The sequence below is a fragment of the Xiphophorus hellerii genome, chromosome 11 (genome assembly GCF_003331165.1).
Source record: "Xiphophorus hellerii strain 12219 chromosome 11, Xiphophorus_hellerii-4.1, whole genome shotgun sequence".
NCBI lineage: Eukaryota > Metazoa > Chordata > Actinopteri > Cyprinodontiformes > Poeciliidae > Xiphophorus > Xiphophorus hellerii.
The window spans coordinates 21,546,327-21,573,927 of NC_045682.1; the positions used below are offsets into that span (position 1 = coordinate 21,546,327).

The 27,601-nt window shown below is 38.5% G+C and overlaps 1 protein-coding gene across 4 annotated transcripts; it reads right to left on the bottom strand.

Moving 5' to 3' along the window:
- Positions 1-493: 493 nt before the first annotated feature.
- Positions 494-27,601, bottom strand: slc8a2a (solute carrier family 8 member 2a). Of its 4 annotated transcripts, none has more exons than XM_032577381.1 (14): positions 27,245-27,601; positions 11,391-11,803; positions 11,094-11,231; positions 10,609-10,836; positions 8,943-9,221; positions 8,066-8,500; positions 7,021-7,382; positions 5,994-6,097; positions 5,722-5,739; positions 4,827-4,939; positions 4,610-4,633; positions 4,022-4,121; positions 3,126-3,395; positions 494-2,744 (listed from the first exon to the last, which is right to left on the bottom strand). In XM_032577381.1, exons 2-14 carry the CDS (start codon positions 11,736-11,738, stop codon positions 2,368-2,370), a joined length of 2,796 nt encoding a protein of 931 aa, XP_032433272.1. In that variant the 5' UTR covers positions 11,739-11,803; positions 27,245-27,601; the 3' UTR covers positions 494-2,367. The 4 variants fall into 4 exon arrangements, with proteins under 4 accessions (XP_032433272.1, XP_032433273.1, XP_032433274.1 ...); XM_032577382.1 differs by lacking the exon at positions 27,245-27,601 and adding an exon at positions 25,335-26,107; XM_032577383.1 differs by lacking the exon at positions 4,610-4,633 and having other exon boundaries at positions 27,245-27,597.

The following is a 27,601-nucleotide window of genomic DNA, read 5'->3' on the forward strand; positions in this document are numbered from 1 at the left end:
ATCTATCTATCTATCTATCTATCTATCTATCTATCTATCTATCTATCTATCTATCTATCTATCTATCTATCTATCTATCTATCTATCTATCTATCTATCTATCTATCTATCTACCTACCTACCTCTCTATATAGAGAGAGGTAGATACAGTATATAAATGTAGATATGTAGACATGCATATATCTATCTACATAGATATCTCTCTCTCTCTCTCTCTCTCTCTCTATATATATAAAATCACATTATATCATTATGCTGCAGTTGCTTATAATTTACACAAGATGGCGCCAGACACCAGCTCATTTACTTGGTCAACTGGCATCTGTATATGTGCGGTCATATTTTTGAGATTTCATGGCATCAGTTGCTACCAATAAATGGAAAGTTCAAGGGCAAAAAAGTTGCTAAATATAAAACACATCATGGATAAATAACTGGTTTTGAGGGCAATTGAATACATCATCATCAAGATTATTTGAGAAGAACCATGAAAAAATTTCAGAATAAATGAACTTTATTTCCATTTTAGTTTAAATAAGTGGGTATAAACAATAGATCAGTGGATATGTAGTGACAGTCAGACTTTTACATGTAGAAATCATAGGCGTAATTATTATTCTGAGCTTCAACTTAATGGGGCACCATTCATTTTACAATCCTTATTACCAGAAATGGTAAATTAATTTACATGTATTGGTTTTTCTTGGTTTCACCCAGCTTTTAAACATTCTGGACATGTTTTTTCTTGTATGGTTGAGCCAAGGGCCGGTCAAACTGGTAGCGTCAGACGAAGGAAATAATTCAGGAATTATAGGCTGAGGGGCACCAAGACTGGGACATTCATCCATATATTATTTATTGTGTATGTATATATTTGAGCTTGTATTCATATTCATGACCTGTGTGGTCTAAGAAAAATCCACAATCAATTAAAACTTGGGCACCCAGGTCTTTTTTATTGTTGATATTACTTGGGAAAAAAATTGCTCACATAAATACTTTAAAGCTCAATGTTAATATGACATGCATGATGAGTGAATGGAAATGTCTGAGTTTACAATCATGATTTTAAAAAGTACACCCTCTATCATTTTTTTAAATTTAATGTATAATTAATGCAATGTGTAGCGAATAAAGTGAATAAAAAACAACACTGAATTGTCCAATTGTCCATTGTCCGTTTTTGAAGTGGAAAGCCACAGACTTTAGAGGGTGTATTTTCTTTTTACCATTTCTACGGGTACATGTGTTCCCACCCTGACTGTGACATGAAATACAGTTGCATGTATGAACCAAGTAGCTTGTTAATGATTGTGAGCAGCTCCATACGGTCTTGCAGCCCGAGAAAGTAATGAACTTCACATCTTTTAACTTTACCTTTAGTTATTTACTTTCATTTAGCCCCTGATTTAATCCAGTGAAATGCATGTTGTGTTCATTTCAGGCAGATGGCAGCATTATGGACTGTGGAAGAGTTTGTCACTCTGAACGTTCAGAGTGACAAACTCTTCCACAGTCCATAATGCTGCCATCTGCCTGAAATGAATGTGAGTTTAATGGTTAGTCCAAACCCGCTTTTCCTGTGCTATGTCTGTTCTCAGCTATTTTCCCACAGAATGTTTTGAAACATTCCGATGGAGTTCTGCAGCCATCAGCCGCGATTAGATTCCCATCATGGATCAAATAAGATGTATTCTTTTGGCAAAAGCCTTGGGCTTTTAAACAAGCCGTTTCTTTTTGATTATCATTAGCTACGAATGTTTCTTTTACATAATCACTGGTTAGAAAAAGTAGACAATCAAGTAGAAAACGGACAAACAGAAAAATGAGAGGAGGCAATGACAAAAGAAGGAGGGCTTGTATAATGAAACGACAAAACAAAATATCTACTTCTCTTGACAAAAACACGTTTAGTGGAAATGAAAAAGAAAATATATACATTTCTTGACGGAAACTCATGTGTAAGGACAAGGAAAAACTAAATATATATTTATGCTTTTATTTCTTATGTCAGTTTTGGTCCTCCATAGCTTTGTGCAAACCACATTTTACCAGCATCCTTGGCTTTATACGTGTGAGTGGAGACAATCCCCAACTTTAAGTCTGGATGTGAACTATTAGCATTATTTTAATAATCAGAAATATTTGTCTGCCTATACCCTTTATGCATAATATAATTAACTATAATCTAATATATTTAAAAGAAATGAATTTGTATTGTGACAAAGAGTCCTACTGACTAGAATAGTCACACGTTGTGTATATGTTTTAAACCATGGCAGCAGGAGTCAAACGGTGAGGCTGATGGATTCCTATTGGTAGTTACTGTCACAGTTCTGGGTCTGTAAGTGTGACCTTATGACTCTCTCAGAATCCTTGTATATGGCAATAGGCCTCCAGGCTGGAGAAGAGGATGTACAGGAACCAGAGTCCGAAGAAGAGCAGCGAGGTGAGGACCTTGGGAATCCTTGGACCCCCGAGTTCGCCTCCTATGGACGGCCTCCTGCGTAGCATCAGCACTCCCATGCTAAAGAACGCAAAAATAGTGAAGAGTGTGACCGAGAAGGCCAGGGAACCAGGGTCGACGCGGAAGACCTTCCCTTTCACTTCCCAGTACACCGCAGCCACGGACCAGGCCAGGCCAATGCCCAAAAACACATTGACTGCGTTGCTTCCCGTCACGTTTCCCACGGACGCGTCTGCATACTGGTCCTGAGTGGCAGCCACTTTACTGGCAAAAGTGTCTGAAAGGATGAAAAACATAGAGAGGTATTATTTAAGATCAATTAATTTGGTTTTTTTTTGCTTTTCATGTGGAACACAATTAAGAACAGGCATAAAAGATTGTTCAATGAGATTCTGTCAAAATATTACAATTATTATACCCGCATAAATCCAGAGTGAAGTGAGCAATATGTTCCCTAGAACTGCATGATGGCAGCATGTTGAAGTAGATTGTTCTTTTTTTTCTTATTTTTGTTGATTTGATTAGGGTATTTATTATTATTATTATTATTATTATTATTTTTGCTCCTCCCTTCTGTAACCGTGGCTTGTAACCTTTCACTTCAGAAATGCTGAACTATCAGGTCAAGTAAAGTTTGCCAGAATGAGAGTGTATGTACCAGGAAGTGAAGTCCCCAGCGCCACAAAGACCACAGCAGTCACAGTGTCTCTGAGGCCAACAGTGCAGCCAAAATGCGACGCCAGGTCTCCGATGATGGCGGTTAGGAGGCCGATGACAGAGATGGACACAATGAAGCACGCCCAGCCGTTCCAGTACTCGGTGGGCGGGACAAAAGCAAATAAAATTTTCCAGAAAACGCAAAGTATGTGCATAAAATAGTCGAAGCAGTTGGGCGTTCTTTGCTCCTGTCCCTCCTCATCATCATCACCTGTTTAAAGAAGACACAATGATGACTAAGAAGCTGGGAGCAAACAGACAATAAAATTAACCTTTACTAAAACAGAACATAGTTGTGGTCTGATTACCCATTGTAGTTATAAATAAGTTATATATAAATATGTAAAGAATGATAAAAAAACGTTGTATTCATTGGTAAAGTCCAAGTCTCCACTACTCCTAAATGTATGAAACATGGATACATCATTTCAAAAATGTTTCCCACATATTTACGATGTGAAAGTCAACTAAAAATTCAATCCATTAGAAGGAAAATAAGAATTTGTAAAAAACAAGTTGTATAAGTAAACACATCCTGAAACTAATACCATTTCGAAGCACCTTTTGTTTCAATTGTCCACAATTTTGTCGCATTATAAAAACCTAGTCTTTTAATTTGTGATTTTTTAATGAACAACATTCATTAGGTGATAGTGCACACTTTCTGTCAGGATACTAAAGTTAAAAAGAGTTTCAACACCAGTTAGCAGATGTCCTGGACACAAACAGTACATTTAGTGAGGAAAGCAGTATTCAAGTATGCATGGATTTATCGGTTAAATATAACTGATACATACACAAAAACCCAAAACACTTTAAGTTCAAACTTCCGCTTACCTGCACTCACTGTGACTGCTTCAATGAACTGCTCTTTCCATGAGTGAGTCCCAATCACTTCTGCTAGATTTGTGTCTTGGAGGAGATGATCCACAGTGTTCTGGCGCGAGAAACGAAACAGGTTAGGAAATATTCATCATAACTCACATTGAGGTGAAAGCAACAGATGGGTTTCCATTTCATCCTTTTGGGCCTAGTAGTTATATAGTTAACAGAAAAAGCTGAGCAAACATGAATAAATCTGCTCCATTTATGTTCTACAGCTCACACAGCACACAGAAGCACCGTACTGTGCAATTGAAATGAAACAGAACAGCTGAAACAGAGTACAGTACAGAAGCCTTGCAGAAGTAGTAAGTGAACCTTTCCACATGTTGCCACAGTATTAACATGTAGTTCAATGCACTTCATTTGGATTTCTTGTGACAGAAAGTAGTGTGGTGTTGTGAAGCAAAATAAAACTGATTCACAGTTTTCAAACTGTATGTATACAGAGATTAAATTAAGCTCATAAAATGAATACTTTTGCAAGGCACTTTAGATAAAAGCAGGAATTTATTCTGGTAGCACAAACTGTAGGAACTGTACCTGGTCTATGACTCCATTGGGAGTCTGATGGATATAGAGAGAATCCCATTGTTAATGAAGCAAGACAGGCTGTCCGCTGAGACATTAAGCTTCACTTAGGTATTTTGTTAAGTACATGTTGTTTTAAGTCAGAATATTGACCCAAGATATGTAAAAATGTTATATATCTATGTAGTTAAATCTAAAGGAGAATAATCTTTTTCTATGAGGCGCACACCTTAAAATCACAGGCTTCTTTTATGATGACTTCTAGTCTGCTGTGCTCTCCTAGAATAGGTTTGCCCATCTCAGAAATCCTCCTGGCCTCTTCCTCCTCAGGAGTTGGGTTGCCTTTTAGAGGGTACAATCGTTAATCCACTATATCATTAATAAAACAAACACACGTTAAACCTCTTCGTGCGGAAGCGTGAGGAACACAGCAAACAAAAACAATCCCACGTACCTGCACACACACGCGTAACACTGATAGGCGCCTTTGTAGCATTAAAGTAGACTGGATTTCTAGGTTAATGTTGGAAGGGTTGGGACAGGTATCTTGTTTGACAGAATTTTTATTATAAACTTTGCTCTTGATTTTCAGAGGTAATTGAACAGCCTGAGATGAAGGGACTGTTTAGTGGACACAAGCACTTTAAATCTTGGCCACCAACAAGAACTGCCTTTTTTGAGGTCCCTTAAAAATGTTCTTGCTGAGACGATAGGTCTATAAAAAACAACAACAGCAACAATTTTCAGTTTGTTTAATTTTGAAGTAGAACCGTGTTCGAGTCAATGGCTAGATGCAATCTGCCGGGTTTCCTTAGGTAGAAACTTTCCAAGCTACTTTAAATAATGAATTGAGATTACTGTACTGTTTGATAATTAGAACTAACTGGAATGCATGTGTGATTGAACTGAAATAATTTTTTGTAAAGTTCTAGAGTTCTATTGTTGTGAATTGGCACTACATAATTAAACGGAACTAAAATGCAACATTGTTGTTGATAGTTAAAGAGCAAAGATTAAACCGCTCTATCTGTGACATCACAGTTTTACAATATTATAATACTTTTTAAAAGCTGCAAAGGTTGCCTTTAACACCCACATCTCAACTTGTACCCCAAAAATCTTACCCTGGTTCAGTAGTAGAGCTACGAAGAGAAACAGACAATTACTCAATATATAATAGACATTGAAATTGAAAAGAAAAAGAACTGGAATATATATATATATATATATATATATATATATATATATATATGTATATATATATATATATATATATATATATATATATATATATATATATATAAATCTATATATCTATGCTTTATATATATATATATATATATATATATATATATATAAATCACAGGTATGAAAGTGAAACTGCTTGTAGACTTACCAGAAATTCCTCTCTTCAGCCACTGGGGGTCTTCAAGCACAACAAAGAAGTTTTCCTGCTTTTCGTACTCCTCCACATTTAAAATGCATATCTGTAATGTCTGACTAGAAATGTTCAAGAACACAGATATTTCTTTCATTAAAAGGCAAATTAAATACTTGTGTGAACACGACAGCAGTATAATATTAAATATAAAAACAGTTTATTTTTATGTTCCAAATACGAGGCCACGCTATCATACTTTCTCTTAAAAGAATCAACCTGTTGATGGACTGTTACAAAGACGCCCTTTACTATGTGTACAGTTTATCAATGTACTAACACAGCTTATGCAACCTAAAAATTTAATGTGAAAAAGATCTGCCAGTTTACATGCGGCGACTGAAGTTTCCCCCAACTAATCAGAGTCAGGATTATCCGTAGGTGTCAAGTCATCGGGTAATTCTGTCTAATAGGACCTCCTACAGTGCGGGTTGATAACCCACAGTCTCCTTTCAGAACGGTTCTAATGTCCCTTTCCTCAGAGCTCAAACCAGTTCAGACTTTAAATGGACACAGAACATCCAAACGTGTTCAGTCTGTGTGTTATTTAGGACAAAAGGAAAACTATTTAATATGAATGATAAGACATAAACAGTGTAAACAGCCCAGCAACACTAAATATTTTCTGAAAGATATGTTGAATAACCAAATAAATGTGAAAATATGACTTTATTTAAATCTCAACCTCACATTTTAACATTCCTGGTCTGAGGGAATGCGTTGAAGTTGAAAAAAATATATTTTTCAGAAGGATGCCTGTAAAGAGGTAGGAATACTTTTCTAAGTGTCAGTTGAAAAGGACAAGAATATGTGACTCTTGTTTAAATAAATAAATACGACAGAACTACAGCAGATAACTGGCCAGTTTATCTGAGCTCCCAGTGCTAACTACCATCAACCAATCAGAACCAGGAGGAGGGTCTTAGTGCTGCCAATCACAATCTTGTGTGGCGCTGCTCAGCCCTGTCTACATACTGCGCCTCACCTTGTCTGTTCATTGGTGAATTCCACCTCCCCTCTGGCCTCCTCATAGTCCACTCCAGCCTTGGCACTACCATCCTCAGTATGGTACGGCACAGCCACTGTGCCCCTGGAGCCCGAGTTCCTCAACACTGTCACCGTTAGCATGCCAGTGCTCTCACTCACTCGCAGCACCTGCTGCCCAAAGGTAAAGATCCCAGCATGGTCATCGTCCAGTATGGTGACTGTGGCCAGAAGAGGTTCCACCAGTGTAGCCTTGGGCGGAGAACCGGTCCCTTCACTCCCTCCCTCCTCTAACCTCAGATTTTGAAGACGCACAAAGAAATGTTCATCCTCTTCAAACATGTCATCATCCAAAATCCCCACCTGCAGAGAAAGCAGTATTGTTCTGTTACTTTTCCCTCTGGACGCCAAGTGACGAATTAAACACAAACACAGGCCGACTGGCTCTGCTTTTAATTTATTGGGGACACAAAGCAAATAAAGAACCTGTTGCCACTAAAAATAAGATATATGTATCAGCTTTCAAACACAGATATACTGTAAACCCAAACCTTTAAATTGGAATTTCATTGAAATATTTACTTATTTGAAACTCTAGTATGTAACTTTTATAAAATGTTTTTTACATATTTGTTGAAACTGTCATTATGTTTTCACAGTATGGTATTAGACAGATAATCTGTGGAGCAATCGCCTCTGATTGTTGCGCAGGGTGTCTTTCTGATGAACACCCAACAATCAGAGTGGCAACATCAATAAGATTTGGATTTGAGTCAAGCTTCTCTTTCTGTTTGTAAAAAAAATGCATGTTTGCATATTTACACAATTAATATTTTATTTTTATTGCCCTTTTTATATAATTCTATCCAAAATGTCCTCACTGGGAGCAAAGTAAAATCAAAATCTAATGTCTTCATTGTGTGCACAAACTTGGCAAATAAAGCAGATTCTGGTTACTCTAAGACTTTGAATAATGGTTTAAAAAGTTTCAGTGGAGAAGCAGGAAATACAAAAATAACTTAATAGACTTTAAGATATTTTTTTACCTTGATCTCTTTTCGGGTTTCCCCTGGTTTGAATGTCAGAGTTCCCTCGTTGAACTCATAGTCTGATCCAGCGTTGGCAGATCCGTTTTCTGTACAGTAGTCCACATAGAACGTGTTTTGGCCTGTGCCTCCATCGAGAACCACCCACAGGGTCACAGAGCCACAGTTCTCTGTGCATTGGTACTGGACGCTTTCAAAACAGATATGTGAGCATGTCGCCTTGTCCGCATCTTGTCCCGACGCGCGGCGTTTCTGCTCTGCGGCGTGCTTCTTTAAAATGTTTCCAGCACCAATCATCCTCCGTGTTGCTTGGACACGATAAAAGGCACGACTCTTCTTCCGGTGGACCAGGGCAGAGTAGTTGGCCATCTCGATCAGCTCGTCCAGGTATTTATCTGGATGCTTCTCCTTCAGATCTTTCAAGATGCGGACTGCCTGTCCAAGGGAGGAAACAGGTTGTAAGTGAAAAATTGTAACAGAAGAGATCTGGGAGCTTCCTGGAGTCAAATAGAAAGAGTTTAATGACTGTACTTGAAGTTCTACTATAACCTTCTAGATAATGTTACCACACAGATGGTTGTATAAGAGCAAAATTAGAAGATTTACAGTGCTGTGCTAAAGTATTTGCCTCCTTGTTGATTTTTTAAAATGTTTTTTGGTGTGCTTATGCTTTCATGTCACGGTTTAGGTTTCAGATCATCAAGCTAACTTTGATGGCTGACATATGTCTCTCATATTTTATATGTTAATATGCTGTCTATTAAAATTTTCTCATGGCTCTAGCTACAACAAACAGAGCAGACTAGCATTTACTGAGACGTAACACCATCCCAGTTTCAATCTTGCCTCTTTCAGTGATCTACAGTACATGTCTTACCTCATCTTTGTTCTGGTCCAGCTCACTGCCTGTCTGCACAGACACAGTCACACTAGAGGAGTTTCCAGGGCCTGGACTGCCGTCTGACAGCTTTCTGTCCATGATAACATCAATGCGTGGGGGGGAATCGTCCCCCTCCATTTCCACTACAATCCCATGCCTCTTGTCGGCACGGTATCTCTTATGCATGTATTTGTAAAAGAGCAGGCGGCGGTCAGCGATCCAAGCCAACATCACACAGATGGGAAAATACAGCAGTGTTACTACAGCTTCCCAAACCTGGACACACAGACAAGATGACCATTAGGTTATCTATACTGTAAATGTATTGTACTTATTCCTTATGTGAAGTCACATAATGTTTTACGTAATAGATCTACAGGGTTGACTATTTACAAAGAAAAATCTAACTCCACTCCTGTGATAACTACAATTATTTAATTTGTTCACATAATGACATTTTGTGTATAAGTTAGTGGTCATTGCTCACATTTACAGTTGCTAGTTATGACCTTAAGAAGTCCCCTTTTTTAGTTTTTTAAGCAGAGATTTTAAATTTTACACATTCTCACACCAAAAGACAGTGGATCTCTTCTACTGTTATTTATTTTCAATATTCTTTCAAATAATATCCAGCTTCAATCTGGTTTATTTTATCTTTTACTTGTTTACATAAGATGTACAAAAAAATGCAATTTGACAACCAACAAAATATGTTAGTTCCTGGTGTATTATACTGAACTGAAAACAGGAAGTTACTGTTACTGATTATTGCTCGTCACTCAAAAAAGAAAACAGGATATCCAACTTAAAAATAATTAGTTACGGGGCGTGCCGTGGTGGCGGAAGGGTTAGCGTGACCCACATTCAGGCAAACGTAGCCGCAACGCGGCTGTCGTGGGTTCGACTCCCGGACCCGACGACGTTTGCCGTATGTCTTCCCCACTCTCCTTCCCCCTTTCCTGTCAGCTTACTTTGAAAAAAGGGACACTAGAGCCCACAAAAAGACCCCTTGCGGGGTGATAATAAAAAATTTATTTGTCAGAAGTAATCAAATTAGGTGTATCCAGCTAAATATATTAAGTTTATTAAGATGTTATGTTAAACAAACAAAATTAAGTAAACTTAATTCATTTACATTGAACTAAATTTTTTTAAGTTGGAGCTCTTCTCCAACGTTGTTGTCCACACTCGGGACGCTCCTTGAAAAGGACTCATTGCTCATATATATTTTGTAAATATATATTACAAAATTTAAGCATAAGGAAATGAATAATTTATATCAAATCCTGTAATGTTTTATAATTAGGTGTGTTGCTTTTGATGCAACTGTGTTCTGTCCTGATGTTCTGCTGCATCGGGACAGAATATCACAATTTTGACACGATGTCACTGTCTTGGGTTTTTATTTTAAGCGACAGGATCAACTGACTATCTATGAATAAAATTTCACTTGCTTTAAGAGTGCTCCCACGTAGTAAGATGATCGAAGCCAATGTAATCAGATGTACAAAAAAATTACTTTGTCAAATCAGTCAGTTTTACTTTCAGTGAGTGAAATGTCTGCATTGGATATTTTGAGGCTGAGTTTGAGAAGTAGAGCTATTTGGTCATGACTGCCGAATCTGGGTTGCAGTTGAGGATAACGGCTAGAATGGAGACCTACCTCAACAATCCCTGGGGAGATGACGGCCAGAATGAGGTAGAGCCAAATGTATGCAAAGATGCTCCAGAAAGCTGTGATAAAAAACACTCGCAGGTGTTTGATCTTGCGAGACTGTCCATCTGGAATTACTGACACACACAGACCAATTATCACAAGCATGTTAAAGGCCGCACTGCCGACTATGGTGCCTGGGCCGAGCTCCCCAGCATTGAAGTTGTGTCCACACACCTGTACAAGGGAAACAAGAACAGAACATTGAACTTTTCTGAACCTTTGCAGTTGGTGCAAATATGTTTTAAAGTTTTACAATGAATTTCAGAAAGTGGGTAGTCTAGTTTACCCATAAGAGTAAACTTTTTTATCCAATTCATACACATATTTGTTTAAATAAGTAGAGAAATAGCATTTTTTACTCTTTTTAATGTAGATTGCACTTTCACAGGCAGCGGTGTTTGCTTGTGTTTATAGCAGATGGAAGAGAGTACCTCAATAACAGAGAGCAGGATCTCTGGTGCGGAGGAGCCCAGGGCCATGAGTGTCAGGTTGGACACGGTTTCATTCCAGATCCGCACGGTTTTCACCGTGGTTTCCCCATCAGGTTTGGTAATGGTCACCTCCTTCTCCTTATTTGGTCATTTCAGGATATCATATTTACATGAAACACAGAGAAATCTGGTGATTCATAGACACAATCACAGAGCACAAATTGGACGCTGTGCATAATGAGTCTAAATCTTAGGCTGACTTTAACAGGTTCTAAATATTAAAGAGAATGATGATACCTGAGATGTAATGACTTCTATGGATGCCATGAAGCGGTCTGCAATGATGGATACTCCAAGGAATATGTACATGAGAGAGAGGAAGTACACAATCGCCCTCCCTGCTTGTTCCCCAACTGGAGGGTCAAGAGGCTCCCAGACTGGCAGCAGAATGCCGGGTTTACACACCACGACACCTGCACATTTCTTCTTTTCAGACTCTGTGGAGTTGTCAGAGGACTGAGATTGTTCAGGCGCAGACGCTCGCTCCAGGACTTGAGGCCTGATGGAAATGCAGGGGTGGCACAGGAGGAGGAGGAAAAAGAAGACGAAGAAGAGTGGGCCGGGGTGAAAGAAAAGGAGCCCCATCGTATCCCTGAGTCAGATGGCACCTGGGGGTCAGAGTTCACTGGAGGGCGGCAGCTGGGTTGGTCCTACAGAAACAGAGACATGACAAAAAAGCTCAACAGTTTATCAGCACAACTGAAGACTAAATAAACTTTAAGGTTTAATGAAATGTGAGATTCAGGTACTTTTTTTCCCTTTTGGATCGGCCAACGTCCAAACAACTCTCTATAAAGTGTAAGAAAATGTCATCTATGTTGTACTTATTCGGCTTAACCGTCTGATCCAGGTAAAAAGTAAGGATTGGACACAAGGGAGTAGGTTTGGTCTAAGTTTTGGTGGGACCTTACAACTTACTCACCAACTCACCAGCATTTAAAATGAATGCTACCACTGCGTAGTATATTGAAATATTAAACTAATCAGTGTAGATTTTCGTTTATTTATTTTGTTTTTGTTAAAAAATACATGTTTTTTTTTTAAATTTATATGGCAAAAATTGGTCGGGACTATTTTATATCCCTTGAATATTGGTCGTGACATGTCACGACCGTCCATACCCAAACCTACGCCCATGATTGGACAAGTGGACAAGGATTGGACAATAAGGGCACAGACATGTCACTTACAACAATCAGCATACATTATGCAGCATTTCAAACACGTATTTTTAGACTTTAATAAGTTTATATTACGGGTGCACCAATTGCAGTTTTCTAGCCGATTACGGATCTTTAAGAAAACTGACTTGCCGATTCTAGTTTTGGCTGATACCAATTTTTTTTGTCGACTTTCTTGCTAGTTATAGCAAGAAAGTTGCTGAGATGGCAAAGGTGAGGTGACTATTGTTAACTGCAAATGTGCAAACATGATCTGGCAGGCAGGTCTATCAGTCAAACCGCAATAGAGAACAGTGGTTGATTTTTATACCGTTGCTGACAAAGATAAATCGGTGGATGATATCGGCTTCACATAAGTATCGGCTGATCACCATTTCCCCAAATATTAAAGAAATCTGGGCCAATTTATTGGTGCATTCCTACTTTATATCTGTGTCTTTGACATTTCCAGTTCATCAATGGGCTGTGGACAATTTCTCTGGTTGAAAGAAAAACACCTGGGGACCAGCAACAGTGACAGCTGAACCACTGGCTTGGCCAACAATCTCCACAACGCTGTTTCAAGACGAGTATTTCCTTTTAATGCCTTCCCCCTCTACCACAATAACAGTCACATTTTCCTGTTGTGACTAAGTCTGACAGTGAAAAAAATAGCCCCTCTGTCGTCTGCCATTGAATTGTGGTGTTGAAGACCAAGTTTGTTTCTAGTTTTTGTATGCTACCATTGAAAAGCCAGAGATTGTCTGTGTATTTATTAGGCACAGTGATGGTGACTAAAAGGTATGTTAAATGTGTTATAGAAAAATGCAGCACCTGTTTACCAAAGCCAAACAGCAAAGACTTGAGCTGCTTAAACCTTCACAGTGCAGCTTGCATCAGAGAGTCAGAGGAAAATCTCAGAACATGAAAGCAGGTCTGAACCCGCAGTGTGATACATTTAAACACAATCCTATTTCTTTGGCTTCAATTTAATTTAACTACAGTTTATTCACACATCAGCCATTAGATACAATACACATGTACAGTAAATATTTTTACAAAAACTAAATGTTTGAAAGGGTCACCCCAGGATAACTATTTAAAGATTCATTGGATTCATGAAGAAGAAACCATTATACCAAAAAGATACATTTATCTACACAAGCGTTTCTCAGGGTACTTATGAACATAAGTAGCTTCAGAGAAAACATGGTGAGGACTCAGATCCACATATAAGAGGGGCCCTTTAGCTTGTTTTCAACAGAAAATACAAAATTCAAGCTTTTGATAGTGAAGATGAACATTAGTGATTTATGACTTATGAGGGCACATCTGTTGCATAGATCAGTGGTCCCCAACCCCCGGGCCGCGGATCGGTACTAATTGGTACCGGGCGCGTAAGAAATAATTAAATATTTCTGTTTTATGTATTATTTGAGTCTGCAGTATCTTTTATTTTGAAAATCCTTAAACCGGATTCTCTCGGTTACGTCTTGCGCGCCAACATTGAGCCCACAAGCAGCAAAATGAGTAAGAAACAAATCAGATGTCTTTGGAAATTTTCTTTGCGAGGGGAAAAGGCCTAGAGAAGAGACAGGAGACTGGATTTATCCCGGTAGATGATTCCCACATTCCAGGCTCTGCATGATATGGTGACCGGCTCGTTAATGAGGGAATGAAGCTTCAAACTGCTTCGCCACTAGAAACCAGGCACCCTGTGCATATAAGCAACACTTCAGGAGTCATTGTCTCTCATCACTCCCAGATGGACCGTCTCGTTGCAGAGAAATAAGCTCAGGGCTCCCATTAGTCGTTATCGTGAGTTAAAATTTTCACGAAAGTAAAATGTTCGTTTTTGTGGCGTATCTGTATCTTATTTTGAAGGGATATGTAAACGTTACCATAGCGACCAGAGTCAGAACGTTAGGGCAGCGGTCGAGACGAGAGTAGAGTAGAGCTTGTGAGTTTTAGGTCTGGTTCACACGGCACGATTTAAGGATTGTCGGCCGATTTTCCAAACTTCTGTGACCACAGAGCCGATAAAAGTCCAACAGGTTCGGTCGGTTCGTGTGTCCAGCCCACATGGCAGGAGCAACACACCACACACGAACCGATTCCAGTCACGATCATCCCGATTCCAGAAGAAAATCCCATAAAAACCCCAACATACCAAACGTGAATTTAGAATAATCAAACACGGATGACGATGTAGAAGCAGTGATGATAGTTTGTGGTTCATTTTAAGCGATAAAAGACGTAACAAAAAGAAAAGGCGTTTGATAAAAGACGGCGGGAGCAGCCGCTCTATTTCCAGCACTATGATTTTTTTTTAGTGAGTTCTGTTTTTTCGTAGTTAACATTTTTAACTGAATAAACATAACCACATATAATAAACATATATAAAAATGACCTTTACATATAGTAATAAACATTTTTCATATATCACCTCTGATGTCCACCGGATTCTCAGTTGCCATGTCAACTGTCTGGGATTCACCTCGGTTCTTACGTCACCGCGCTTTCTGATTGGCTACGTGTCACATTCTACAGGCTGCGTTCTCGCCCCCAATCAGGGGAAACCCCACAGGACGCGATAAAAGGGCCAAAACAATGTTGAATATGCATATTCAACACACCATCACGTAACACACCACACACTGCAGGACGTTGTAAGATTGTCGTAAAGGGAAAATCGGGGCAAAGAAAAAAAAAAAAAGGCTTTAGCGGGAACACCAACATGAAGAAGCATTATCTGACGCCCGCCCACTCCCTGGCAGCAGCAAAATCACCAAGTCTTAACCGGTCCGCGGTAATAAAAAGGTTGGGGACCACTGACCTAAATCATAGAGTTTAACAGGCAGTTCAGCTCAAGCCACCACCCCCCACCCACCCACCCACACACACACACACACCCCCACGCACACACACACACACACACACACACACACACACACCAGGCTCATCTATTCACTTCCAGCTGTTCACCTGAACAATCATGGCTGACAAACAACAAAAGTTCATGATGCAAATTTTAAACTTCTGTTACATGATAAATACAGAAGAAATGTATCACGATAAATGATAAACAATATGATAAATGCCAAACCCTATTCAGTATTCAGGAAAATCACAGCAAAACATGCTGTGTCCAAAGCTATGGCTTAGTGATTGATGCATAACAATGACAGCTGAGAAAGAGAGAGTCAGGGAAAAAATGGACTTATTGCACCTGATATCATCATTGCACTACTTAATAAAATTAGCACTATAGTGTTATTTCCTAATGTTGTGCAGTCTTATTATTCTTAATATTTACATAATTCACCTTAAGAAAAAAATTGCTAATGAGTACATTGATTTTTGCTAGGTAAACAAATGTGTGAAGGGAATGGCAAAAGCATTCTTTAAGTGTATAGAAGATGCTGAATGGTTCAAACAATACACTAAACACAATCAATCTGAACATTATGGATCAAGGCTGGTAGATCCTGGAAATGTTACCTAAACACAGCGCTTGAAAGATTCCAGAGTTTTGCTGCAGAGCTGCAGTCTTTATTCCACCGGACTAAAGTGTGCATTGAAACAGATACTTAGGTTTTGCATCTTTGATGCAGCTCGAGTTCAGCTAGCTCATTATAGAGTTGTGATTCAGAAACACAGCCCAGAGGGCCTGCTGCATCGCATTTCACTTTCCAAGGTCTGCTATGGTTACCACGGCCTCAGGCAGAGGGCCATTTTACACCTGCTGTAGTGTAGTGGGTTGGGTCGCTCCCCAATAAAATCCAATAAATGTTACGCGTTGAAAACAATACAACTCATAACCTAAGGCATGTATACAGTAAAAATAGCTTAAAAAAGCAGATAAAATGAAAATAATTAAGTACAAAACTCATTTGAAGTATTTTTGAAGTGTTTGATATTGAAACAATCAACTTGTTTTTTAATTTTTTTCAGTTTAGTGAAAAACCAGAAACAAATTTTAAAGGGGAAGTATTATATATTTTCCATAGTACACATATAAAGCATAATCAAGTAATTGTGTTAACTTCAGTTGTTATAAAAATGCTATATATATTAAATTATAAAAAATTGGACTTGGTAATTTAATACTTTGATTATTGGGCCTCTCTTTAAAAACTCCAGCTCTTTCTGAAACTCCGCCTTCAGGACGTCATCACATTAGCCCTTTAACAATGTTTACACTAGAGTTGCACTGAGAAGTTGCTCACATAATAAGCTCAGCAGATGCATAGTTTCACCAGGTGTATGCTAATTTCTGCTGACTAGTCTGAAGGAGCTGAGTGGGGGAGTCGCAGAGGAGAGGCGCTCGGTAATGTGGAAAATCGGAACCTTGGAAACTGCAGCTCCGAGGCGGTGATTGGCTCACCCAGGCATTTTGCACAGCTGAATGGTTGCCACGGAGATTCAGTGATTTCTCTAAATGCATGAAAGAATCAAGGCAACACTCCAAGTATGTTTTTGATGAGGGAATAACATTATAACATGATGGAAAACTTATAAAAGCTGATTTTATATAAAACTGCCCTTTAAAGACTTTTGTAATCAAATGAAACCTGATCAACAAGGAAAATCTATTTACCATCAGAATGTTATCCTCAAACTCCACAGATGATCTTGGTATTTTATTAGACCTAAAGTATACCGGGGTAAAAAACAGATTTGTTTTGATAGATGACACCAGATTGCTCCTCAGAAATGACTGGCAGCAATCAGTAGAGCTCTGATGGAGAACAAGTGCGTGCTGATAAGATCCGGTACTGGAAGGGTTGGATGCATTATTGATAGATGCATCCATCTAAATACAGCAGGATATCTATTCCTTTTGTGTCACGTACAAGTATCTCGGTACATTTTTAGATGGTGGCTTTAACAGTTAGTTATTACAGGAATGCTCATCAGCTGGCTCTTTTTATCAATTATTTGAGACTGCTGCTGCCTCATCAAAACACATCAAACACAAATCAAATATTTTTTTGTTGTCGTCCTGGAGATGGATGTTTTTCACAAACTTGAATACTGCCATTTCAGACTATATATATATATATAAAACCCAATAAAAACTGGTCAATGTAAATACCAATAAGTAAACAAATCAGGAGTAAGACTCACTCTCTGTTTACAAGTGTTTCATGCCTGGGAGGCAGGGGTCGCTGGACGGTGATAGCTGTTTGGTCCACTTTTCCTCTTCATGCACAGAGAACAGAGAGCTCATCTCCCCTTACTGCCTCTGTCACAGCCACTGTCTGTCAGCACCAGTGATAAGTGATTGTCTGGTTTATCTTACACTGATAGGAGTGCCAGCAGAAAGGAGTTAGCACCTTTCACAGTTTAATATTTCCTTCCTGTATGCAGACAGAGAGGTGCTGCAGGACGGGGGAGATTCCTTCATATGTTCAGATCACTCAGCTGTAAAGTTGAGATAAATCATTTAGGTAATCAATTACAACAGCTCTATGTAGTCTGACTCACAGGAAGAATGGTGGGCAAACTCAACATCTTCTGGACATCGGATTAACATCCTTTTGTGGTTGTGCGTTTGAGCGTAAATGCAGGCAGTGAATTGTAACATAGAGCAACATGTTGTGTCAATCTGCTCTACTTCTAACATCAATGGATCAGCCAGTCAGACTTGTAAAATATTGGCATGAATAAAATGACACATCTTCCAGAAAAATGGAGGGAAATATATTCTAGAACTTATTGCAATTTGCTTATATTTTCATACATACTGATAAATAATATACTTTGTTTAGATATCTAAATAAACTTCCAGCAACGTATTGAAAACATGCCACATGCTGGTAAACCAGAACCAACTGTATTCGATGAACGAATTGAATTCTACTGTATGTTGTTTAACTTAGTTCACCTTTTCAGGGTGTAATCTGTTCTCACATGTAATCCCATGCCATTCTGTGTATCCATTTCAAAGCATGTCAATCAAAGCCTGTGTCAGCACACTGATTGTAAGGTAACACACAATCGCATGCTTCTGAACAACTAAAACAGTCCCAATATTCAAACATTCAGTTTAAATATTGTGGATATTCCTGTTGTGCTGCCGCTAAAGCTCTGAGAAATCAGGGCAATTATTCAGGTATTATGGGGATGGGTCTCTGTGAATCAAGAGTTTTTTAATTCTAAGTTCTGTTGGGTTCTATTCAGAGGTATCCAAGAAATTAGCAGGTAATCAAAAGCAGATGATTTTCGGCTTAACTTGCCCCAATTGGGAAACAGGTCTGAAAATGGAAAATCTGTTCTTCTGACCAGTGAACGCACCACAGAGTAAGAGCTAAAAGGTTATCCTGACAACACTCTTCAGTGTGGAAGCTGTAAGAAGCTACAAGGTTTCCACTGTGGTGCATTTTCTGTTCATTCAGACAACTGCAACACAGAGCTGAATGCACCCTACCAGTGACACAGTGATACCACTGCATCATTTGTGATAACCATAAATGATGCAAATTTAATTCTATTTAGACTTAGGTTCTAGAATTAAATCTATCCAGTTTTAATGGCAGCAGGAAGTAGTTGTTGCTGCTACAGCAAAACTGTGACAATGCAGCAAGTTTTTTTTTTTTTTGCCAAGATGAAGGCTCTTATAAGAGCAAAGATATCTACAGGTTGTAATCCATTGTTTCTACTAAAAGGATGGGGATTTATGTCTTTGTTCCTATTGTCTTCAAAAACGAAGAGGCAGTTATAATTTAAGACTAAAGGTGTAAGGCTTTGTGTGCACTTTGAACTCAAATACCAATGATTTATCAGGAAGAAATGTGATATGGCTAAAAACAACCAAAGCAAACAATGGCAGGAAAGCTATAAGTTCATTCTAGGCTTGGTGGGCAGAGTATATTTAAAAGCTTTGAACTGCACAAGATTGTCAGTGGTCTGAGAGTAATTGATGTACCTAAAGTGTTTAAAATGGCTGAAAATTAGTTTTTCTGTTTGACGTTCTTGTGAAGAGTCATCCAAATATATCTAGTTAAAATACTTCAGCCTTAATTCACTTTGGGAGGAAATTGGTCCAATCAGGCCAAATTGCTAAAACACCTCAATTACAAGAACAACCTCTGATCGGTTTACAGCCAAATCTAGGCTATTAGACTGTCTCAGTGTTCCATTTTCTGTCTGTTTGCCACTGAAGCAAAGAAAGGAAAAGGATCTGTCCCTTTAATAAATAACACAGGGCTTTGGCTCGCTACTGTTGGTCTGTCAAAGAACCAGATGAATCAGAGTGTAAGATAATCCATCTGGCCACACAGGCAGACACACAGACAGAGTGTGACCAAGCCAAATCAGTAACAAGGCATTAAATCTATCTGTTGAACCTTTTGTTGTCACAACTGAGTTTTCTGCATATTCTGAAATCTCAGTTTTACTTTGCCTCTCCACAAAGGCTTTATGAACTACCCTCCCCACAATCTGTATGACCAACTAGCAACTAGAACTTGGAATATTTAGAAGACTTCCTGGAGTGTGAAGACAATCATAACACTGCTATGGCTGTAGTACTCACCTGGTATTTTCACACGTTACTGCCCCTTCACCATGCTCATTTATCAGCAACACCTTCCAACGGCCAGTTTACCACATAAACCTAGATCACATAATACCTTGACTCTCTCAGACCACATCAGAATGGAGCTACATGCTAAAAAGAAACCATACAAACACAATGCTATTGCCTGTATCCAATTCTTAATGACCAAGCCATACACTGACCCATGCAAGCCATCCTTTATGGATACAAATGTCAGTGCTATTGCTCTTTACCCAGAACCCAGAAACACAGTGATAAGATAGATTAGGTGCTCATCCAAACTGAGGGAAGGGATCAAATTAATAGATTTGATGATGTTCAATCCATCATTAAAAATATACAGAGTATGTCACAACTGCAAATCAACCATAACATGACAGGGACTCAAACAATATGGTCTTCATGGAAGAATGGCAAGTGGAAAACCACTGAGTGGGCCACCTACCACACGATGCAGGCACAACTACAGTGTCGATACATGTTGGTTACAGCATCATGCCTTAAGGGTGCTTTTCTTTTGCAGAACGGGAAGAAACAGGTGCAAAGACAGCAGGGAAAAGAAGAAGAAAGAATGGAAGAATGCCATTCTTCTATTTTTCTTTTATGGAAGAATGGCAAGTGGAAAACCATTGTTAAAAGACAGACAGCAATGCGACAGACTGTATAGGGTAAATAGAAAATGAGGAAGAAGGTATTCTGGTCAAATTAGACCACAATGTAACTTTCTGGCCTACCTTTTCTCACAGAAGGCATATACTGAGTGGCACAACTACCACGTGATATGTGCAGGCACCACCACATTGTTGATACATGGTGGTTACAGCATCATGCCGTAAGGGTGCTTTTCTTCTGCAGGGACAAATAAACTGTTTTAGAGTTAATAGGAAAATAGAATTAGCTAAATATAGAGCACTTCCGAAAGAAAACATGTTGCAAGCCACAAAACCTAATCCTGAGGCAGAGGTTAACTTTCCCTAAAACAGCTAGTGCATCAATAAAATTGTTTAGTTCAGGGCAGTGATGTGTTAGAATGGCCTAATGAAATTTTAGACAAATAGAAAATATGTGGGAAGACTTGAAAACTGATGTTCAAAAATGCACTCTATGAAATCTGACTTAGCTTGAAATATTATAAAAGCAGGGTAACCAAAAGTGTGTGTAGACGTGAAAAGCTAGACAACAAATATCTCAAAAGACTTGCAACTGTAATGACAAAATAAAAAAGAAAAATTCTACGAAGTTTTAACTCTGGAGAGCTAAAGCCAAAAGAAACATCATACTTGTCAGGCTATTATTTATAAAATTTCGTTTGAAAAACATGCCATTTTCTACCACTTCAAGAATTTGCTTCCCAAACTTTATTTATGAACAAAAAGTTACAAAGTTAAACAGTAGTTTAGGCAGCAGTTTAACTTACTTTTTGTTCATGAATAAGGTTATAGTGAGATGTGTCAAGCTGAATTTTACTTGAAGCCCTGAGAGGCACAGTGTGAAGCAAGTTCAACAAAGTTGTGTTTTATTATGCTTGAAAATTCAACAAAACCTAAAGCTTCACTCAGAGATAATGGGTGGTTATGATGTTGCTTTGCTAACTTTAACTCTGACTTGATTTGAGTTCATGTGAAAAATCTGGCTGACGTCTAAGAAATGCAGAGATTGGCTTAATATATTATATTCTTATTATTTGATTTTTGTGTCTGAAAAAAATTTCCTTTAAAAATATAGAGAATAAATGAATATATGAATATATATATATACTGTATATAACTCTGAACAATTAACCTGCTTTGGGGGAGCATATTACGTTAACAGCCGTTGCCATGGTGATCTATCTACCAAATGAATCTTCTTACGTCCAGATATAAATGGAATGATGTTAAATGGAAATATTGGTGTGGAAAAACATTGTTAAATAGGTTTTATTTTTACTCTTTTTAGCCTAAAGTTGAAATTGTTAAAATGTCATCGTACCGAGTAGTTTCCATTGCATGAAATTTTCCAGAGCAACCTCTGCAAATGTTTAAGCAGGTTAAACATGTTACAGGGAGGCCTCCTTGCTGCTCACAGCATGCAGGGGTGATGGATACAATGTACTAAGAATCTAAAAGACCAACCAAGCAAAATCATACAAAATGGTGATATTTCAAAGAATAAACACAGTGTGCTAACATTTATTGAAGAGAAACACAATCTGTGTGAGCAGAGAAACTATTATCTCTGTAATTTCAGCTTCTTTGAACCCATAAATACTAAGCAGAAATCAGTGTGTTCACAAGTCCTCATCTCTCCACTCCTGGTATTTCTACAGGGCTTTGGTGTACTCTTTATTTTATTCCTAAGCCAATGTTTTGTGAAGTAATAGTTTTCCCCTGTCAGGACTGGCTGTCATAAGTTTGGCTATGACTCTGCACTAAACCCAATGCTGCAATCAGACTATGGTTATCCATCTCTCGGAGTGCCTAACAATAAATTAACAACAGCAGCTCAATCAGTACCACAGAAAAGTTAATTGCTTTCCGACATGTCAGCGCGCTGCCTCTGTTTCCACTGACTCAAAATCACCATCAATCTGCACAGCAGCAGTGCAGGCCTGGCTGAGCACAAGGCTTAGCTTACAGTGCAGTATGAACACTGTCGCAATGTTCAGTACCTCAGGTATGCTGATCTGTTTTCAGTGGCCATGTTTCTAATTTATCCTGCCTACAACAATGTACATGTACTCAGTGACTGACTCGCACAAGAAACAGCGCAAATAATCTCAAAGACGCACAGTGTGACTGCAGCTCTCTGCGCAGCACTGACAGTTATGAAGTAGATGAAACAGGCCTAGATGCCAAACTAGCTCATCAAACTTGTCCTTTAGGATTGTGAGAAATGAAGAAATTTGTTAAAAGACATGTAGGATATTAGATACGCTTGACTATGAAATCTCAACTGTCCACAATACAGTACATCTGAGAAGAAGGAGAAGTTTCATGTTTTGATAATGTGTCCTATAACTACTTAAAAATAATAAAGATCAGGGTGGAGTCAAAGAAGAAAATGAGAACAACAGTTCAAGAAGAAATTTTGGATAAAAGAGGCAAGGTCACATCACGAGTTTGGCAGTATTTTGGATCTTTAAAACAAAAAACTAATTAATATTTATCTATATTGTGTGGGAGTCCTGCTTGATCATAAGCATGATCAAGCTGGTGGCTTGATAACCTTCACAGCCACTACAGGTTGTTCCACAACTCTCTTGTGGAATATCCTGTTCACGCTAGGACTGAGTGCTTTGGCTGAAAATACAATGCTTATTTCCTGATACGTTTTTCATCCATGTTGCCCAGCCCTAACCTTGTTACCAATAACTAACTCATGCCTACTCCAGATCGACATGAGTCTTATTCAGTACCTGAACAACCAGTGTTTTGGCAAGAGAGGGTGTACTTGGATTATTATGCCATTGCTGCTAGACAACTTGAAAACGGTCTCAAAACAACAATATTATTGTTTATTGCTATATCTCCTGGCACAATTTATTGCCCAGCAGAATTAGTTATCATGACAGGCCTACTAATGCTATGTGCATGAAGAGGAAAAAGAGGCCGTCATCGGTGGGTGACTTTGACAATGACACAGATTAAATTAAAGTCGAAACTGATACATATGCATTACGATGTCCAACCTACTTAGACTGACGTTGCATAAAACCTGGGTGGAAATCGTTCAGATGTGAGGGTGACACATTCAGCTGTCTACAGCTGAGATTGAGGCATTTCATTTCTGCCTCAAAGCTTTTGGTGAACCTGAGAACATCGCCAAGAACTTCAGAACATGAAACTTTGCAGATTCAAAAGTGTTTTCACATTAGGCAGAAGTTGGTTTTGTTTACATTTTATAACAGAAAGATGATACAGGAAGTAGCAGAAACTTAAATGGTATATCAGATCAATTAAAGAGACAGTTGTTGGAGTCTTCAGTGACAGGAAGTAAGAAGTTAGCAGGTTTCTATTGCGTTACTCATTTAATTCTGATGAAAACTGGTCCCTTAGGACTCACTAAGTGATCCCCAACTCTTGTATCAGCAGTTGTAGAAAACTTAATTTTCCCGAGACTTCTCCACTTAAACCTCAGTGCTGAAGGAGGCTGCATGGGGTCAGAGGTGAGGCTCTCAGAGAGGGGTCGGGAGACGAGCGGCTGACAGCCAGGAGACAGCAGCTCCGCAGGTTTCCATTACCTGAGTCACTCTGGTCAGCCACCAGTGGCCCTGTCACCTTAGAAGGAGCAGCGTTCTCAACTTCACCATGAACCCAGACAGGGACACCTGTTATGCAATATTCAGTGTACTGCTCGAAACATCAACATCAGTGAGAATATGCAAAGTGATCTGACGATATCATATGAACAAACACCGTTCACGGTTCAGACATAAGCAATCAGTTGTTTCACTGTGCCTTTCTCCCATTTGATCACCAGTATGCAGTTGCCTTGGAAACGTAGCCACACACACCACAGATTTTCTCAAGTCACAACCGCAAAATGTGGTGTATTTTATGGAGATGTTATGCCATAGACCAACACAAAGCAGATCTGTAAAGTTGAAGGAAAATGACAAATTTTTTAGATGGGTCTGAGTCTGAAAAGTGCTATGAATTTGCATGCAGTCCCCTGAGTCAATACTTTGAAGAACCTTAACGTCTCAAACAAAACTCTTTTGTGTATCTAGAGATTAAAATCTTTACCCATTCAGTTTTGGATTAATACCTCAAATCTGGATGGAGATTTTGGTCAGACTGGATTGAAAGTCTAAATAATTTTCAAGTTTTGCCCCAAATTCTCAGTTAGATTTTTGGACTTTGACTAAGCCACTAATGAATAAATATGGTTTGATATAATTCACTGATTGGATCTCTGGCTTTTTTTCCATGATTTTTCTTTTTTTAACTTCACTCATCCTCCCATCAGTTCTGACCAACATCTCTACTCCAGCTGAAGAAATTGGTCCCATAGCACCATGACACCACTACCATGTTTCCATGTAAACTTCTCCACAACTTCCTCCCTGACCTACTGTATCTGCTATGTTCCTTGGTGTTTATGCTGTTGTTTGAGCTTTCAGAGATTAAATCACACACCAGGTAGCTTTTTGTTCTAAATAGGTGACTTCTCAAGACAATTTGGTCTTGATTTCAATTAGGGACACCATTGTAGAAGGGGTTAAAAAAAAACACTGTTTCATTTCTGTGTAAAGATTTTGTAATCCACATGCTGTTTTCTTTTGACTTTGTGATGGCCTATGACATAAATTGCTAATGAAATATATTGAGCTTTGAGTTTCAAATACAAGGAAAAAAAATTTTAAGTTATAAAAGTCACTAAATATTACCCAGCTTAAATACAGGTTTTTATTTTTATTGACTGTATGACATGCCCCAGGGGAAAATAGAAAGAGTAACAACCATATGAAATGACCTAATCACACCCTTTGGTCCATCACTGCCTCCTCTTGTCCAAAGTAGCACCAACTAAATGTTAACAAAATGCACGGAGAAAATAAACCTGGAATTCAGTGACAACAAAATAGACCCTTACTGTTCTCTCCAACCCACCAGAGAGGCAGGACTTAACAATACATTACAGCAAAGTTTTTATATTATCCTAAGCTATGCAATGTTAACTATCCTAAATCACCAAAAATTCAAAATCTCAGATAGATCACAGTTACAGGAAGGAACATCCAGAGTATATGTTCTCATGTTCTTGGCTATTGTCTTGGCAAGAAAGGCAAGGCAATCCAATTGACTGGGGATATAGGAGAGCCATCTGTAGGTCCTAACTTCCTGAAATTAAGCAGGATGGAGAGTCGGCTCATCTGTACAGTTTTACAGATTCACTGTACAGGAAACGTGAGAGAAACGTGAGGTGTAATGTGGCCCATTGTTCCATGAACAACGGTATTTATACGATGCAGAAGCATGCTTGTACTTACACTGCAAACGCTTCTAGAATAACATTCTCTTACCATTGATGAAAACAAAATTTCACATTTAAATGTAATCAGAGATAAAAAAAACAAACAAACAAACAAAAAAAACGATCTTTTGTGTTTCGTACAGTGCAAACTGTTTTAATAGCTACACCTCACAACTTTGTCATCAATTAATCCATAAAGAGTAAGCAAAGACTCAATACAGTGATATCTTCAACTGGTGGATTAAAAATAAAAATAGTATACTAAAATAGGTATTCAAAATATCCTTTAAGCAACAAATAATAACATAAAACTATTATGCTCTATGCAGAAAAAAAATCTGAGTACAATTAAAAAGAGGAATAAAACTACAACTCAAGTGCAAATTTGAAAGAAATCCTTATTTTAAAGGTGATCCAAGGAAAACAGTCTGCCTAATCAGGTGTAATGCAACAGCAAGGGTTGGTATCTGTAGCCAACAGCACCTTTTCCATCAGTAACTCTCATGTAGATGGGCATTCCTGTGGCTGATAAAGGTTACTGTGAGTAGTTAAGCATTTTTTAAATAAGTTACATCCCCAAAGGTCGAATCCAATTTAGCCTTTGAATGAGAGCTCTTTTTTGTTGTTGCTTTCAAAGAATAGTAGAAACATTTGATGAGCCTGAGATCAAAATCTAAAAGTGGACTGCATTTTTTGCACTTCCTTTAGATTTCTTAAAACGGTTTGATTTCAGAAATCTTTATTATATTTTTAATATTAATCATTTTAAAGTGTAGAAACATCTTAGACCTGATCCTGCTTGAAAACATCAACTTGAGTTAACTGTTTCACAAATAGCTTTTTCTTTCTTTCTCAAAAATAAAATATGTTTTAAAGAATGTGTCAGACTGAAAGAATAATTCACTTTTGAAAGGTATGAAAAATGACAGTACTACAAAGTTTAAGACAGGCCAAAAGTACCACTTAGATAATTTGGTTTAAACGTTATTTAGGTCACAGCTCTCCTGGAAACAATCTGAGGCAGAACAAGTGGAACTTAGTCCAGGTTTGACCTTTCCTTTCTTAGATGTTTAGATTATGAACTAGAACTGATCAAATCTAGTAAATGTTCATGATAACGGTGAAATAGCCCTCCACAAAAAAATTAAAAATGAGTCAAGAATTTGATGCTTAACATACAAACTAGTTGAGTGTGAATGCAAAATTTTAACCAACTGGTTTATTTTTCTGTTTTGTTCCAGCAAAATAAAAAAAAAAACCAACTATTTATTTGTAATTTTCCATTGTGGAAAACAGAAAACAACTTATTTTCTCAATAAGGCCCAAAAAAGCTTTATTTTCAGACTGGGTGACCAAATAGTCTCTGTTCAGCAGCCGCCACTCCAGCCTCCTTCCCCCACGGTTCCTACCTTCAGCTTCGCGGCGTGGCTCCACCAAAAGCTGCCATAACTGATGGAAGTTCTAAAAAAATATCACCCGGCTGAGCTCGTCCCCTGCTGAGACACGCCTGAACTCACACAGCCAGTTTTCGGGCTCCCTCTCATTGTCGTTAACCAGCAGTGGCTGGAGATGCTGTGAGCGCACGCGGCAGATGTCGTGCTGCCTTCAGGGTCCGCTCGTGAGCTCCAACGTCGGACGCTTTGAGGTTTAACAAGTGGCGAATATCGGTGTCTCTACCAGAAAATAACATCAGTGTGACTACTTTCTGTCATTATTAATACGAACCAACGTATTAACCATCTGAACCGCTTTTCTTTCAGCAGCAA